Source organism: Pleurodeles waltl, chromosome 5, assembly GCF_031143425.1.
Source record: "Pleurodeles waltl isolate 20211129_DDA chromosome 5, aPleWal1.hap1.20221129, whole genome shotgun sequence".
NCBI classification, from domain to species: Eukaryota; Metazoa; Chordata; class Amphibia; order Caudata; family Salamandridae; genus Pleurodeles; species Pleurodeles waltl.
This window is the reverse complement of record NC_090444.1, coordinates 1,525,857,784-1,525,870,697: the sequence shown is the minus strand read 5'-3', so window position 1 is coordinate 1,525,870,697 and position 12,914 is coordinate 1,525,857,784. Positions and strand designations below refer to the sequence as shown.

The following is a 12,914-nucleotide window of genomic DNA, read 5'->3' as shown; positions in this document are numbered from 1 at the left end:
AGATATAAAACTTTAAACCAAGGGCATACCATTGTCCCATTCTGCACCGGAACACAAGTGCAGAACGAGATACGCTAGTTTTTTTTTTTCAGAAAAATCGTGCTATTTACAGCGCGCACACCAAGGGCCAGATGTAGCAATATTGCAAATTGCGACTTGCAATTTGCGAGTCCATCCGACTCGCAAATTGCAAGTCGCAATTTGCAATGCAGTACGGTGTCTCAGACAACGACTGCGACTCGCTATGGGGTCGCAATTTCCCACCTCATGAATATTCATGAGGTGGGTCGCAAATTGCGGCCCCATAGCGAGTATAGGCACTCGCAAACATGGAGGCCTGCTGTCGTCAGCAGACCTCCATGTTCGTGACTGCTTTCAATAAAGCAGTTTTTTATTTTTTTAAGTGTAGCCCGTTTTCCTTAAAGGAAAACGAGCTGCACTTAAAAAAAAAAACGAAACCTTTAGTTTCGGTATTTTTTCAGGGCAGGGAGTGGTCCCTGGGACCACTCCCTGCCCTGAAAAAATATTTTTGGGTCCATTCACAAAGTGGAAGGGGTCCCATGGGGACCCCTTCCAATTTGCGAGTGGGTTACCATCCACTTGAAGTGGATGGTAACTGCGATACGATTTGCGACCGCGTACGCAGTCGCAAATGGTATTGCATCCCACTCAGACTCGCAAATAGGAAGGGAACACCCCTTCCTATTTGCGAGTCGGAAATGCATTTTGCGAGTCGGTTCCGACTCGCAAAATGCATTTCTGCATAGGAAACTCCGGTTTGCGACTCGCAAACGGCAAATTTTGCCGTTTGCGAGTCGCAAACTGTTTCCTACATCTGGCCCCAAGTGAATAATTCAACTAGTTAATATCTGAACAGCAAACGACGCCAGCATTCACGGTCCTGTGACTCAATAGCAAATTATTTATGTTGCCAGGTTCACAATTGCGATGTATGTAGGAAAGTGCACGGCGTTGCAGCTGTGTTTCCGTAAACTGAATTTCAACGTTGAACAATAGATGCCTGATGCTTCATTTCTTTCGCCATAGTAACAGTTAACTTGAATCTGTCTTTTAGAATTTGCGATTCATCCTTTATTGTTTGTCACGGTGTTGCAGCCATAGCCATTCTTGGTAGGTGATATGCCTCCAGGAATGGCTGTAGACTACAACTCGGTTGATAGAATCGTTACACGCCAGAAAAGGCCGAAAAAGCTCATTACAATTACCTTGGTATACGAAGTGGAAACCTCTTGCTGACGCACCACTTTTTGCACTGAATCTCAACAAAATGTGATTGGATGTGGCCAATGGCAAAGTTTCACCTGCGAAAATTTGATTAAGGAAACGATTAAGATACATACATAAACATTTGAGGGAATATACCCCCATATTTACTTTAATTATATCCTAGTTTCTCTAGCACAAATTTTAATTTACTAATTTAAGCTATATTTCGAGTTCAAACTATATCCCATTTACTTCAGACAGACATTCTCTAAGTGAAACGTTTCTGTTGTAATAACCATGACTGCACAGAGGTGATTGGTAAACGTTTCCGAATTTTCTCACAAATAAGCTATAGTTCACAGTGGTTTTAGGAAGCAGCATGAAAACACTGGCAATAGATATCACATATTTCCTCTGTTTATTCAATAATTTAAAGGTCTTCCCCATATCTCCACAAAGGTTTAAATCTGTAATTCAATACCATTTTGGTACCTGTTTAATGCATTTTGTACTCAAACATTTATTGATTCAACATCATCATGTCATCAGTGCCAGTGCTTATGAACTTGATATGTTTCGCACAACAATGCGTAGAATTAACCAGATGTTCAAATATGAGCAGAGTCTCTTTTAAATGGGATGATAGACACTCAGCTGTATAATATAATGATATTGAAAGCCACTGAGGCATTCCACCCCCTATATAAGCCTGAGGCTAAAGGACATGCGCCTCTACTAAGGAAGTGCACGCCAAGATCACTTGCAATAGTATAATAATGTAATTAATTGGTATCTTATCTTAATCCATGATGCCTTCTTCGCTGTCCAGTGGGAGCAGGCTGGGTAAAATGCCAGCTTTTTCTTTTCAATCTGAGGCAGGCAAATGGCTCAGCCATGAGCTCCCTCTCTCCCACCCTCCCTGATCTTCATCAGATGCTTTGCCAGCATTGTTGTCTGCGGATTCTCCTCTCTGAATTCTTGTGTTGTTTATGTTCCCTCATCTCTGTGAGGCTGTAGCATGAAGTGTCTCTGCTTCTGTCATGCTGTCTATTAGTGCACTGACAGAAAGCCTTGCTCTTACCACATGTTTCTGTGCCAGCAATTGATGGGGAAATCTAAAAATGTGGAGTGGTTCACATCACTGTACTTATTGTAATAGCTTTATTAATTATTCAGCTGGTTTTGAAGATGGGTCGGACAGGAAAAGGGAGCCAATGGCAATCCATCAGGATGAGGGTGGTCTGGTCATATTTCTTTGGACTCTGGATGAGACAGGCTGCAGCGTTTAGGCACCCCTTGGGGGTGCCAGTGGGGATTCTTGAACAGCAGTCTTAAATCACTCTCTATGAGAAATAATTTCACTTTCTTTAGGAGATATTGTGCCAGGGCATCTTTGTTTCATTTCAATGTGTCCCTAGAGGGTGAGGATGATGCCCAAGGTGAATCCAAGTGATTCGGAATTCAGAGAGAGTTGGTGCTTGAAGCTGCCAAGGTTGATGTCATTGAGCCAGATATAAAGTATTTTGTTTGTCTTTCTTAGCAACTAATAAGAATTATGTCTTGGTTGGGTTGGCCTTCTGGACATCCAGAACTGGTGATGTGCAAACAGTGTTGGAGGTTTTGGATGTCGGAAACAGAGGAGACTTTCAGTAATGTTGTGTATCATATTGGTTAATCTTGATGCTATTATCTGTGAGTAGAGTTCAGAGTGATTCAGTGTAAATTTTGAAGATAACACGAGACAGTATGGAAGCCCATACGTGACAGAGATCTTTTGTCAACAGGAGGTGCCCATGTCATCAACATGGTGTTGGTTGGAAAGATAGGAGGAAAAACAGTGAAAAGCTTTGCTGGTGTATCCCATTCACAACTCGAGCGTCAGTATGACGGTGGGATGCTCCACAGTGTTGAAGGCAGCTGAGAGCTCCAGCAATATCAGGAAGTAGGAGTTAAGAGGGCATTGTCTATGATGTTTAAGGTGGCAGTCTCTCACTGCAACATGATCTGAAGCAGGATTGGTAGTCATGCTGTAAATGGTCACCCACCAACCTATGAATTACAAATTGATTTTTTTTTGTGAACCCTATCCTACAACGGTTAGCCCTCCTATAGAGCTCTAGGAATCACTATGTTCACATTTCTATTCGGAACTCAAAATGAGTTACAACACATTTGACTGTTTCAATAGCAAAGTCTTTTAAAGGAAAAGCAGCAACACAACAATGACGCTGCTCCAGGGTTTCTCCCAGTAGATGCAACAAAGATGTTCACTGTGGCTCTGAATATTAAGTAAAGTTCCCCTTTGGATTCCTGCTTTGCCAGGTTATTTAGTCTAGCACCTGAACAAAAAGATAAACTTATTACCACCTACTTAAACCAAATCCTTCCTCTCCTCATTTTACCGTTATTCATGCTATAATAGGCACCAGATTGGATTGTTGAGATGTGCTGGGTTTGGCTCTCTGTATATACTAGTAACAAAAGTTTCACCTTATTTAAGATATTGCAGCCAGGCATCTTATAGATCTTCCTTGTTAGACATCCATTTATCACCATCTCTGCCACCTTCATTGATATCCTATTGAGAAGTGTGTGGTGAAGTCTCTGCCTTTTTCAGAAGTACATATTTGACAAAGTCCTGAGTTTATACCAACATTAGTGAACTCTCTCCAACAGATGTGGGCCCACATTATCAAAACTGTCACACAACCCAGCTCAGCAACCAAAGTTGCTGTGCTGCATTGAATGGCAAGGAGAGTGCAGAAAAGCGCCATATCTTCATAGATATGACAGTATCCTGCTCTGTCCAGAGGGCTGGCACAGTCATGAGGAGCCGAACGTCATGTACACATCTTTGCACCATGGTTCAAGGGTGTATGTGTATAGGTTTTGTACTGCAAGGTTACCCTCCCAGTACAAAAAAAATTCTCAGACTTACTTTAAAACTTTTCCCACTTAGGATGTGTGCTGTACAGTGCAGCACACATGGGAAGGGGGAAAAGTTAAGGCATTCTCCTTTTTAATGTATGCTTCAATATAGTGTTATTTTTAGCACAAAACCCTGCCTTATATTTTGAATAGACAGGGGTTTGCATCAAAACCATCAGTGTTTAAATGGGAACACCCATCTACTACACATGGAACATTCCAGTGACACAGAGTAATGCAAAGCAGTTGTAAGTACTCCTTTGTGTTCTGTGAGGGGACTTTCCAGTGCAAAACAAGTTTTGCGCTGGAAAGTACATAAAAAAGTTTGGACAGGTTGTGCCACATTTGTGATGCAACCCCACACAAAATATTTCTTAACCTGGGCCTCATTGTCTTTCAGCACTAGAAACTAGATTGGATATTTTTAACACTTTGATGATGATGATAAGACATTGTAATACATTGTAATTGTAAATGAGAATTTCCATTCCATAATGAAATTTTATGGTATAGGGCTATTTTTATAATTGATAGTTTTCTGTATGCTGCGGTGAAAAAGCTTGTTTTTTAAAATTAGTATGCTGCTTAAAAACTGTTGACAAACTGTTGACAAACTATAACTTAAAAACAAAGTAATAATTATTAATATGAAAATTTCTCTTAGTACCCTGTGCCAATTTGTATGACAATGTAAGTGGTGCCTAAAATGTCAAGTAATCCATATGTAGCTGTGTATGTATGCTATTCACTCATGCTTTGAACAAAATATATATTTTCCACAGCAAACATTTAAATTTATGATACGCAAATATTTACTTTTAGCACTGTGTTTGTAGCATTTTACCTGAGTGAGATCCAGATAATGAACTGAGTAGTCTGGCTTGAGGATGCGCCCCATCAAATAATTCAACCAAGTCATTTAGTGCTGTTTGGAAGTAGGCAAATTGTCCAAAAACCACTGTTAGAAAAACAAAATATGTATTGATAAACCTTGGAGTTGTCACATTCAAATCAACATTTAAACCCTTTGATCAAGAAAACAACTCGGAGAACACCATTTACAGCTAAATGAATACATTTGTTTATCAGATTTAGAGATTAACAGCATTCCCGTGCCTCATATTTACTGGTATCTGCAAATTCCTCTTCTGGATGCTTTTATTTGGACAGCATCCACTTTTCTAGGAGGAGAGAAGGAAGTAGGAGACATAAGACTTCTCTAGTTTGTTTTCTTGCAAGATGACTTATTCAGGGGTTACTCTACTGTGTGTATGTGTTTCTTGGGGCCGTATGAATGTGATTTGGTCTAGTTAGTTTTGCTCCTCTGAAACCTCTGGGAAGAGTGGTTTTGGACCCTCCCACTTTTTGTATACCATCTTGATTTCAGGGTGTTTTTTTATCTTAGCTGAGGCCATGGTCACTGCATAGTCTTTCGCCGTACTTATTGTGAATCGCCGACAATGTGCAGATTTGCAGGGATGCATGAAAGCACTAGGAAAGGGTAGTCTATATCCTCTTTTACTTTTTCCTCTCACTCCTTTCTTTTTTCCTTCTTTCCTAATTTCTTTCCTTCATTCATACTTTCTTTATTTATTTTTCCTACTTTTTTCTTTTGTTGCTTTATTCTGCCCTTCTCTCAGAATTTTCTTTTTCCTTCTTTTTCTTTCTGTTTTTTCCTTTCTCTTTCTTTATTCCTTTTTCTTTCTTTAATGTTCCTTCTCTTTCTTTCTCGTTCATTTATTCTCTCTTTTCCTTCATTCCCTCTCTTCCTTTACTTTGCTTTCATTTTTGTTGCTTCTATTTTGCTCTTCCTTCCCTTCTCTCTTTTTCTTCTTCCTTCTCTCTTTCTTTCCTCCTCTTCCCTTTTCTCTTTCTCTCCTGGTCGCCCTCACCAAGAAATATTTAGGCAAGGTCACCAAAACATCCAATCATTAATCTCCAGGACAGCTTTACCTTACAATGCGCCGGCCCAAGCTCCCTAAGACACAACATTCCCAACTAAGTAGTGCACTAATAACACTAAATCCACAGTGGGAACGTTTCTGGAGGGTTTTCACATTCACGAACAACAACCATCAGTCTACCTAAGCATGAAAAGAATGCTAGCTCAAGCAGAAATATTGAAAGGCTTACGGACAACCAGCGCCCAAACATATTTGACCACTACTTTTGTCATAAACTCTAAAAAAAAAAAAAAAAAGATCATAATCAGCATTAACATCTTCGTCACCAACAAAGTAATTTTTACTGGAGGACTGTATAAATACTTTACCTAACCCAAGTTCATCAGATGTCCTTCGGGAATTTATTAAGGTAGAGTGTAACCTCTATTCTAAACATTACATCCTCATTCAAAATAGACGAGGAGAAACTGCAGTTCATCTTACCCTCTCAAGATTCTTCATCTACTAAACAGTATCAACAGTATTCAACATAATGATTGCAGAACTATCTAATCATTCAATTGTATCAAATAACTATTTTAATACTCATTGAGGGCTTCTTGCAAAAAATGACAAAATAGACAACCCTAATTTTAAATGGGCCCAATCAGAGGGGAGCACTTCCAATAATACGTATTTTAGCTTAAGCCGAGAACCATCTATCCATCTCCTCCTCTATCTGGAAATGGAGAAACAGAGTCCATCTGGTTAAAATATTACCCCTCATCATCCTCTATTCAGAGTGCCCAGCAGTTATGTCATCTATGGAAGCCTCTATGGTTTGTATAAACAGCCCAGATAACACCACCCACGGAGCAGACAATAATTCATATGTTGAAACTGTTACTGCTGATTTTACTAATGAGTATTCATGTATTCTGAGTCTTGAATTTGCAGAGAAAATGTAATAACATAGAGGAAAATAATGCACACAATTTAAAGGTACGCCCACGTGAGTGGCCGCCAATGTTCACGAAGTGTACTTATTAATGGCTTATTAATATGAAATGCTGAGCTTATGTTTGATTAATGTAGTAACATATCATATTTAGAGTTATGCATTATGTATTAGCTTTAATAATTGAATGCCTTAACTTAGCGGAGGTCTTGGCCTAACTGCATGGCCTCATGTGAAGCTGCATTTATTAGGTGTTTAATAAAATGTCTGCTTAGAGTATTGAATTGTGATTTTCCACTGTGCTGACCTAATGTGCTTGTAGCTAAAAAGTCTTTCTCATTAGAACCGCTTGCTAGGAGATACTGTACTTGCTAATGCAACATTGTTTTATGCAATGTGTGTAAGACTGACTTTCTCAGGAGAATACAATGGAGAAACTGACCGGAGTATAAGCTGCAACAATATTTTTACCTGATGAGCCGGATGAAGAGAACAGTACAAAAGGAGTCAATTATCGAAATGCGAACCGTGTACTAGTAGAAATGTAGATTTGAAGTTTTAGTTTTATTGGACAAAGTGTGAACATGCGATTCCTTGACCAATAGGGACTTGGGAAGCAGTTTTAGGAAATGTAACTTAGCCAGACTGCACAGAGAGGAGAGACCGTCATTACTTTCAAACTGCCCAACAAGCCAGTTTGGCCCATTTGCCCATTTTCTGTCTTGAGAGGAGACATGTTTAACATAATTTCTTTAAAAACTTTGCAGTTTCTGAACTTTGATGCTGAATCCTGATGCCTTGCTGACCAGACTGATGACCTGAGGACGAAGACTGTCACAGCTTGCTCATCCAAACTGAGGATAGGTATATTGATGATAAGATTGTTTGCTATGTCTATTTGCATTTGTTTCTAGGTACCAACTGCTATATTGATAGAGCTATAGTTAGATGTTTTTCCAAATTTGTGTTGACTAAATTGTTTTGCATGAAGCCCAAACATGATATTCTAATCTGGTGTTAGTTAGGATCCTCACTAATGAAGCTCAATACATGGAATAACATTTGATGTATTTTCTTTGCTGAATCTAAATGTATGTGATATCGTTTGCACAGTTATTCTTTCTGTTAATTTGCACTGTAATTTTGGAATGTGTAGTAGCTCAAGCTTTGATTAGATTGTGTTTCTTTCATTGTTTCAGTCAGCCAGTGTTGTTTCTGTATGTTTATCAATTGATTTTGAGATTAACCTACATGACATTAGCATTGTTGATACAGGTAAATAAATGTTCTAACTTTTACAGAAAGGTGTGGTTATTCATGACTGCAAGGTCGTGCTGTGTACCAATTACTGACTTCTATTGATTACTAATGCTATTGATTGTTATTCATCATTGGTGTTAATGATTAATTATTTGTTATTGATCAGTATTGGTGCAGAGTTTATATTGTGGGAACATCTTAAGTGTAGTCAAAATGTTCATTGACCTATTCACATCCCATGGTAAGTTTATTATTAAGGTCAGACATGCTAGCAAATGGAAACTCTAAAAAAAATAATGAAAAAAGTATATGTTAGAAAACTTAATGAACAAGACTCAACTATTCAGAACTCTTGACTTGAATTTCATCAGCATGTAGGGAAATGCAGACTAGAAATATGAAACAAGGAAAGACACGTATTCAGGAACCAAAGGATCAAACATGGCCAATTTACAGTGAAATGATTGTTCCATCTGCCCGACATGAGATCTGTGCATTATTGCATTCACAGCTCTCATGACAGGATGCCTCAACAGTGCCTATGCGGATAATGCATGTTCACGCCCATAGAAACGGTCATGTTCCTATACTTTTGCACACTCGCACAATCTCACAGAATACACTGACTTTCCAGGGAGACACAAAGTAACCAACAAGGAATGTGTAGTAGTTTAAGTTTTGATTAGATCTTTTCATGATTTAGGTCAGTTTTATTTCTGTATGTTTATCAACTGATTTTGAGATTAACCTACATGACATTAGCATTGTTAATATAGGGAAATAAATCTTCTAACTTTTACATAAAGGTGTGATTATTCATGACTGCGATGTCATGGTAGGTGCCAATTACTAACTCCTATTGATTACTAATGTTATTGATTTTTATTGATTATTGATGTTAATGATAAGTTATTGATCAGTGTTGGTATGGGGTTTATATGGTGGGAAAATCTTAAGTGTAGTCATAAGGTTCATCGATATAGTTGCGTACTCTTGTAAGTTTATTAAGGTCAGACACGCAAGGCAGAGATGGTAGCAGCTTGATGGTTTGTATCCTTAAGAGCCTATCATAGAGGACCGGTACATGGTCTTGTCTTTCAAGAGCTCATCATCACTGATATTTGGATTTCATTTATTTTTTCAATTATACAGATTGGAGAGAAAAAGTGCCCTTAAGTCCTGAAATGACTTTCCCAGAATCGTGGAGCTTGCTAATGGTTGCCTGAGGATGTTCTTGGCATTTTAGTGACACTGTGAATGGAGTAGGTTTTGTGCTTGCACAGCTTAAGCAAATTGCAGGTGAATTGTGATGTTTGGGAGCATTTAGGGAGTTTGTGTACTCCAAATGAAGGTGTAGAAGGACTGTGCGTACTCCGCAGTGTGAGAGTAGGGAGCTTGTTGAACTTCACATGTCTGTGGCGCTTTGTGCTCACAAATTTTCCACGTGGTTGTTGATGTATGGAACCTGTGTGGTCTAAAAATCCGGAGTACACTGAAAAGTGAATGAGACACTTGTTTTTTGTTGTAATTTGTCTAGTTTAATAGGCCGATCGGGTGTGGTTGACAAGTCAGAGTGTGAGTCAAAGTGAGTGAAATGATTTTCGACTGAGACCTGGCAAGTCCTATGTGCACCATGACAGACCTACTGATCAGTTGATAGTGAAATTTGCTGGTCAAATTTTGCTTGTGAATCAGGGAAACTGAGAAGAAGTAGCTGATAGAGCGAGAGCCGTCAGTGAAAAATCCGTAGTTTCTGAAGCAATTGTTTACCCTACCTGTAGGAAACCAATAAATCAGGTTTTGATTTTGTTTAGGGTTTGCAATAATTTTGCATTAGTTTTGTGTGAATCTGAGTTTAGGAGGGCAAGCCCCAAGACTTTGTCAGTCGCAGTATGTGTGATTGTGACGTCATTGGAGCCGCGCTGGGACAGGTTGGTTAGTGAGAAGGGTCGCGCATGGATTGGCAGCCGTCCATGAAGCGCAAATTGTTGAGAAGGTGGGTGAAGAGAATTCTGGGATTAAAAGTCATTTCCTGATTTGATTTAGAGAAACATAAAGGTTGCAAAAATGAAAGTTTTCAAAGCTTTAAAGAGTGCTTTAAGGGGAGATACATACATTACAATGAATATAGGGCTATAGCACCATCAGAAGATACACCAGCTTACGTTGTATTTGAAGAAAAGGGAGCTGTGCCATGTCTTTGGCTAAAGTAATGGTGCAAAGTGACAGAGAAGGATGGGAGCCTAGCATTTCCTGCTAACGGAACATTTAATTTGAGGAGTTTAGAGAATATGAGAAGGGTGCTGCATGATCTGAAGCCCCCTCTGAGACCAGCACAGTTCGAGGCATTGTCATTCTGGGAGTTAGTAGCCAGACAAAAACAGAAATTTTAGAGGATAATGAGAATGGCAGAAAAGACACTGGAGGAGGCCAGATGGGACCGTGCTCTGAAATTTTGGCGAACCGAGACTTTACAGGGGATTAAGTTGTTCCCTGCGATTACACAAGATGGTGAGAGAGAAGGAAGAAAAGCTACCAGAAAGACTAACGAAAGCCCTTCTGACAGTAGGGAGGCTAGAAAATCTTTGACAATAGAGGAAGATGTCAGACAATGATGAGTCTATCTTACAGTTATTGAGAAATCCTCCACCACCGCATACAGCACATGAGAGTCGTCTGAGTACCAGTGCTGATCCTTCAGCTCCGACACAAGTTAATGTTACAAGTCCAGTGCAGGTTAATCCTAGCCAAACACAGAGACCAGTACAGAGCAGTCTTAATGCACCTACTACTCCAGTAGTACAAAATCAGGTGCCACAGCCAAATGTCCAGAGAATTTCCCCAGATGTGGCCATTGTTGAAACTGCCATAAACTTAATTATACTTACAGGACAGGTTTTCCTGGGACAGACATTGGTTCAGTCAGAGCCGACTCCACTTTTACTCCGGCAAGTGCACCCACAATTAATGCCGAAATACACTCCAAAAACAGGGACCCAGACAGATATGTACTGGGAGCTATGCAGTCACAGAACCTATGTGCTAGAACAAGCCCAGAAACTGTATCTGTACTTGTTACTATTGATCCGACTGTGCCTATGTTTGCACAAGAGAAAAACAGTGTGAATGGACAGGGAGCCCTAAGTCAGAATTCAACGAGGGGAGGACTTAATGAGAATATCAAGTAGCCTCTCCTGTGGGACAGACCTTTGACGGATCTAGATCATTGCTAGACCTTAGTCCATTAGGAGTCTCCAGATACTGTGATAGGGTCGAACATTAGTCAGAGCCTGAAATTACTTACACAGTCCCCGACTGCAATTGTGCAACAAGTACCACCTGTCTGGGCCAGCAACATTTCGTAGCAAGGTTTGACTGCCCAGCAATTGACTGAATGGCTAGATCAGCTGAACACTACACAGAGTGCTCCGAAGAGAGAAGAGTACGTGAACTACACTAGACTAGGAATAGAAGCGGGTGAGCTCATTGAGGGAATTATGTGTGTGACTAGGTTAGAGTCCTACACAGAAGCAGAGTTGAAGTATCTATGCCAGAAGATTATGAGGGAAGTGAACAATGGTCATCAAAAGCTAGCAGACATGGCAGATAAGTACGGCAGAAATAGAGAAAAGATTTGAAAAGGAATTGCAGGTTAGACTTTGAGACCAAAGATTTTGAGCACATGAGATCTGCCGGAATGAAAGCACACCTTAGGGAGTTACTTCAAAGTACCCAGATCTGGGGAGCATTAGACAAATGAGAAGGCAGATGGGTAAAGAAAAGAGATAAGAGAAAAGGGATTCTGCAGAGTTAACTGCAAATGTGCAGCAGGAAAGGAACCAGTGAAAATTTTTACCAATGAGGCAGATTCCAGGAAGGAATTTTGTTCATGTCCCTTGGAGCAGAGCTTACATTCTATCGTTTACAAATGATTATCCTAGTTTGAGAGAGAAACCAGTAGAATGGTACCAGCAGACAGACAGGTTTATGAAGCTTGCAAAGTGCCTGTGGGAGGACTTGAACACTTAGAGATAGTAGTTCCAGCTGATTTGTGGATGGAGTGCAAGAGGAGTATAGATTGGCCGAAAAAGAACCAGAGAGAGATCAGGTGACGAGTGCGCTGTCTCCTGAGGTAATGAAACATTATAACAAGATGAATGAATTTTTGAAAATGAGAATTTCGCCCAAAAACATTGACTGGCAGAGAATAGACAGGAAGCCAAAGAGTTAATACATGCATACTACGAGAGATTGTTGCAGTCGTTCAAGCATTACAGTGGTACAGAGACAATTGAGCCAAAAGACATGATTCATTTTGTGTTCAGGTTCTTGGAAGGATTGAGACCTGAAATTAGCCAGATGATTAAGAGTAATTTGATTTGCTGGAAAGCAAAGCCGATTGATAAGGTGCTGCATTATGTCAAATACTGTAGTGATGAGATTGAATTGAAGCAAAGAAAGCTGAAAGAAAAGGCGATGGTGATGCAAATAAAAGCTGCACAAACAGGGATGCAGGAAAATTTTACACAACAGCTACAACAGCAGCAGCAGGGAAACATTGTATTTCAAAATCAGATGTCAGGTAGAGGTCACAGAGGTAATGTAAACCTCTGTCCAGATATGGGTACTGTAGTGGTTCAGAATGATGTGCAGGAAAT

At 39.8% G+C, this 12,914-nt stretch overlaps 1 protein-coding gene across 1 annotated transcript in view; it reads right to left on the bottom strand.

Moving 5' to 3' along the window:
* The window catches only part of CSMD1 (CUB and Sushi multiple domains 1), a 5,088,256-nt gene that overhangs the window by 1,535,673 nt on the left and 3,539,669 nt on the right, over positions 1 to 12,914 (bottom strand). Inside the window, exons 32-33 of the mRNA XM_069235813.1 lie at positions 5,000 to 5,113; positions 1,227 to 1,322 (exon numbers count right to left, since the gene is read on the bottom strand). Of these exons, the coding sequence (XP_069091914.1) occupies positions 1,227 to 1,322; positions 5,000 to 5,113 (210 nt within the window). The remainder of the gene's footprint in view (positions 1 to 1,226; positions 1,323 to 4,999; positions 5,114 to 12,914) is intronic.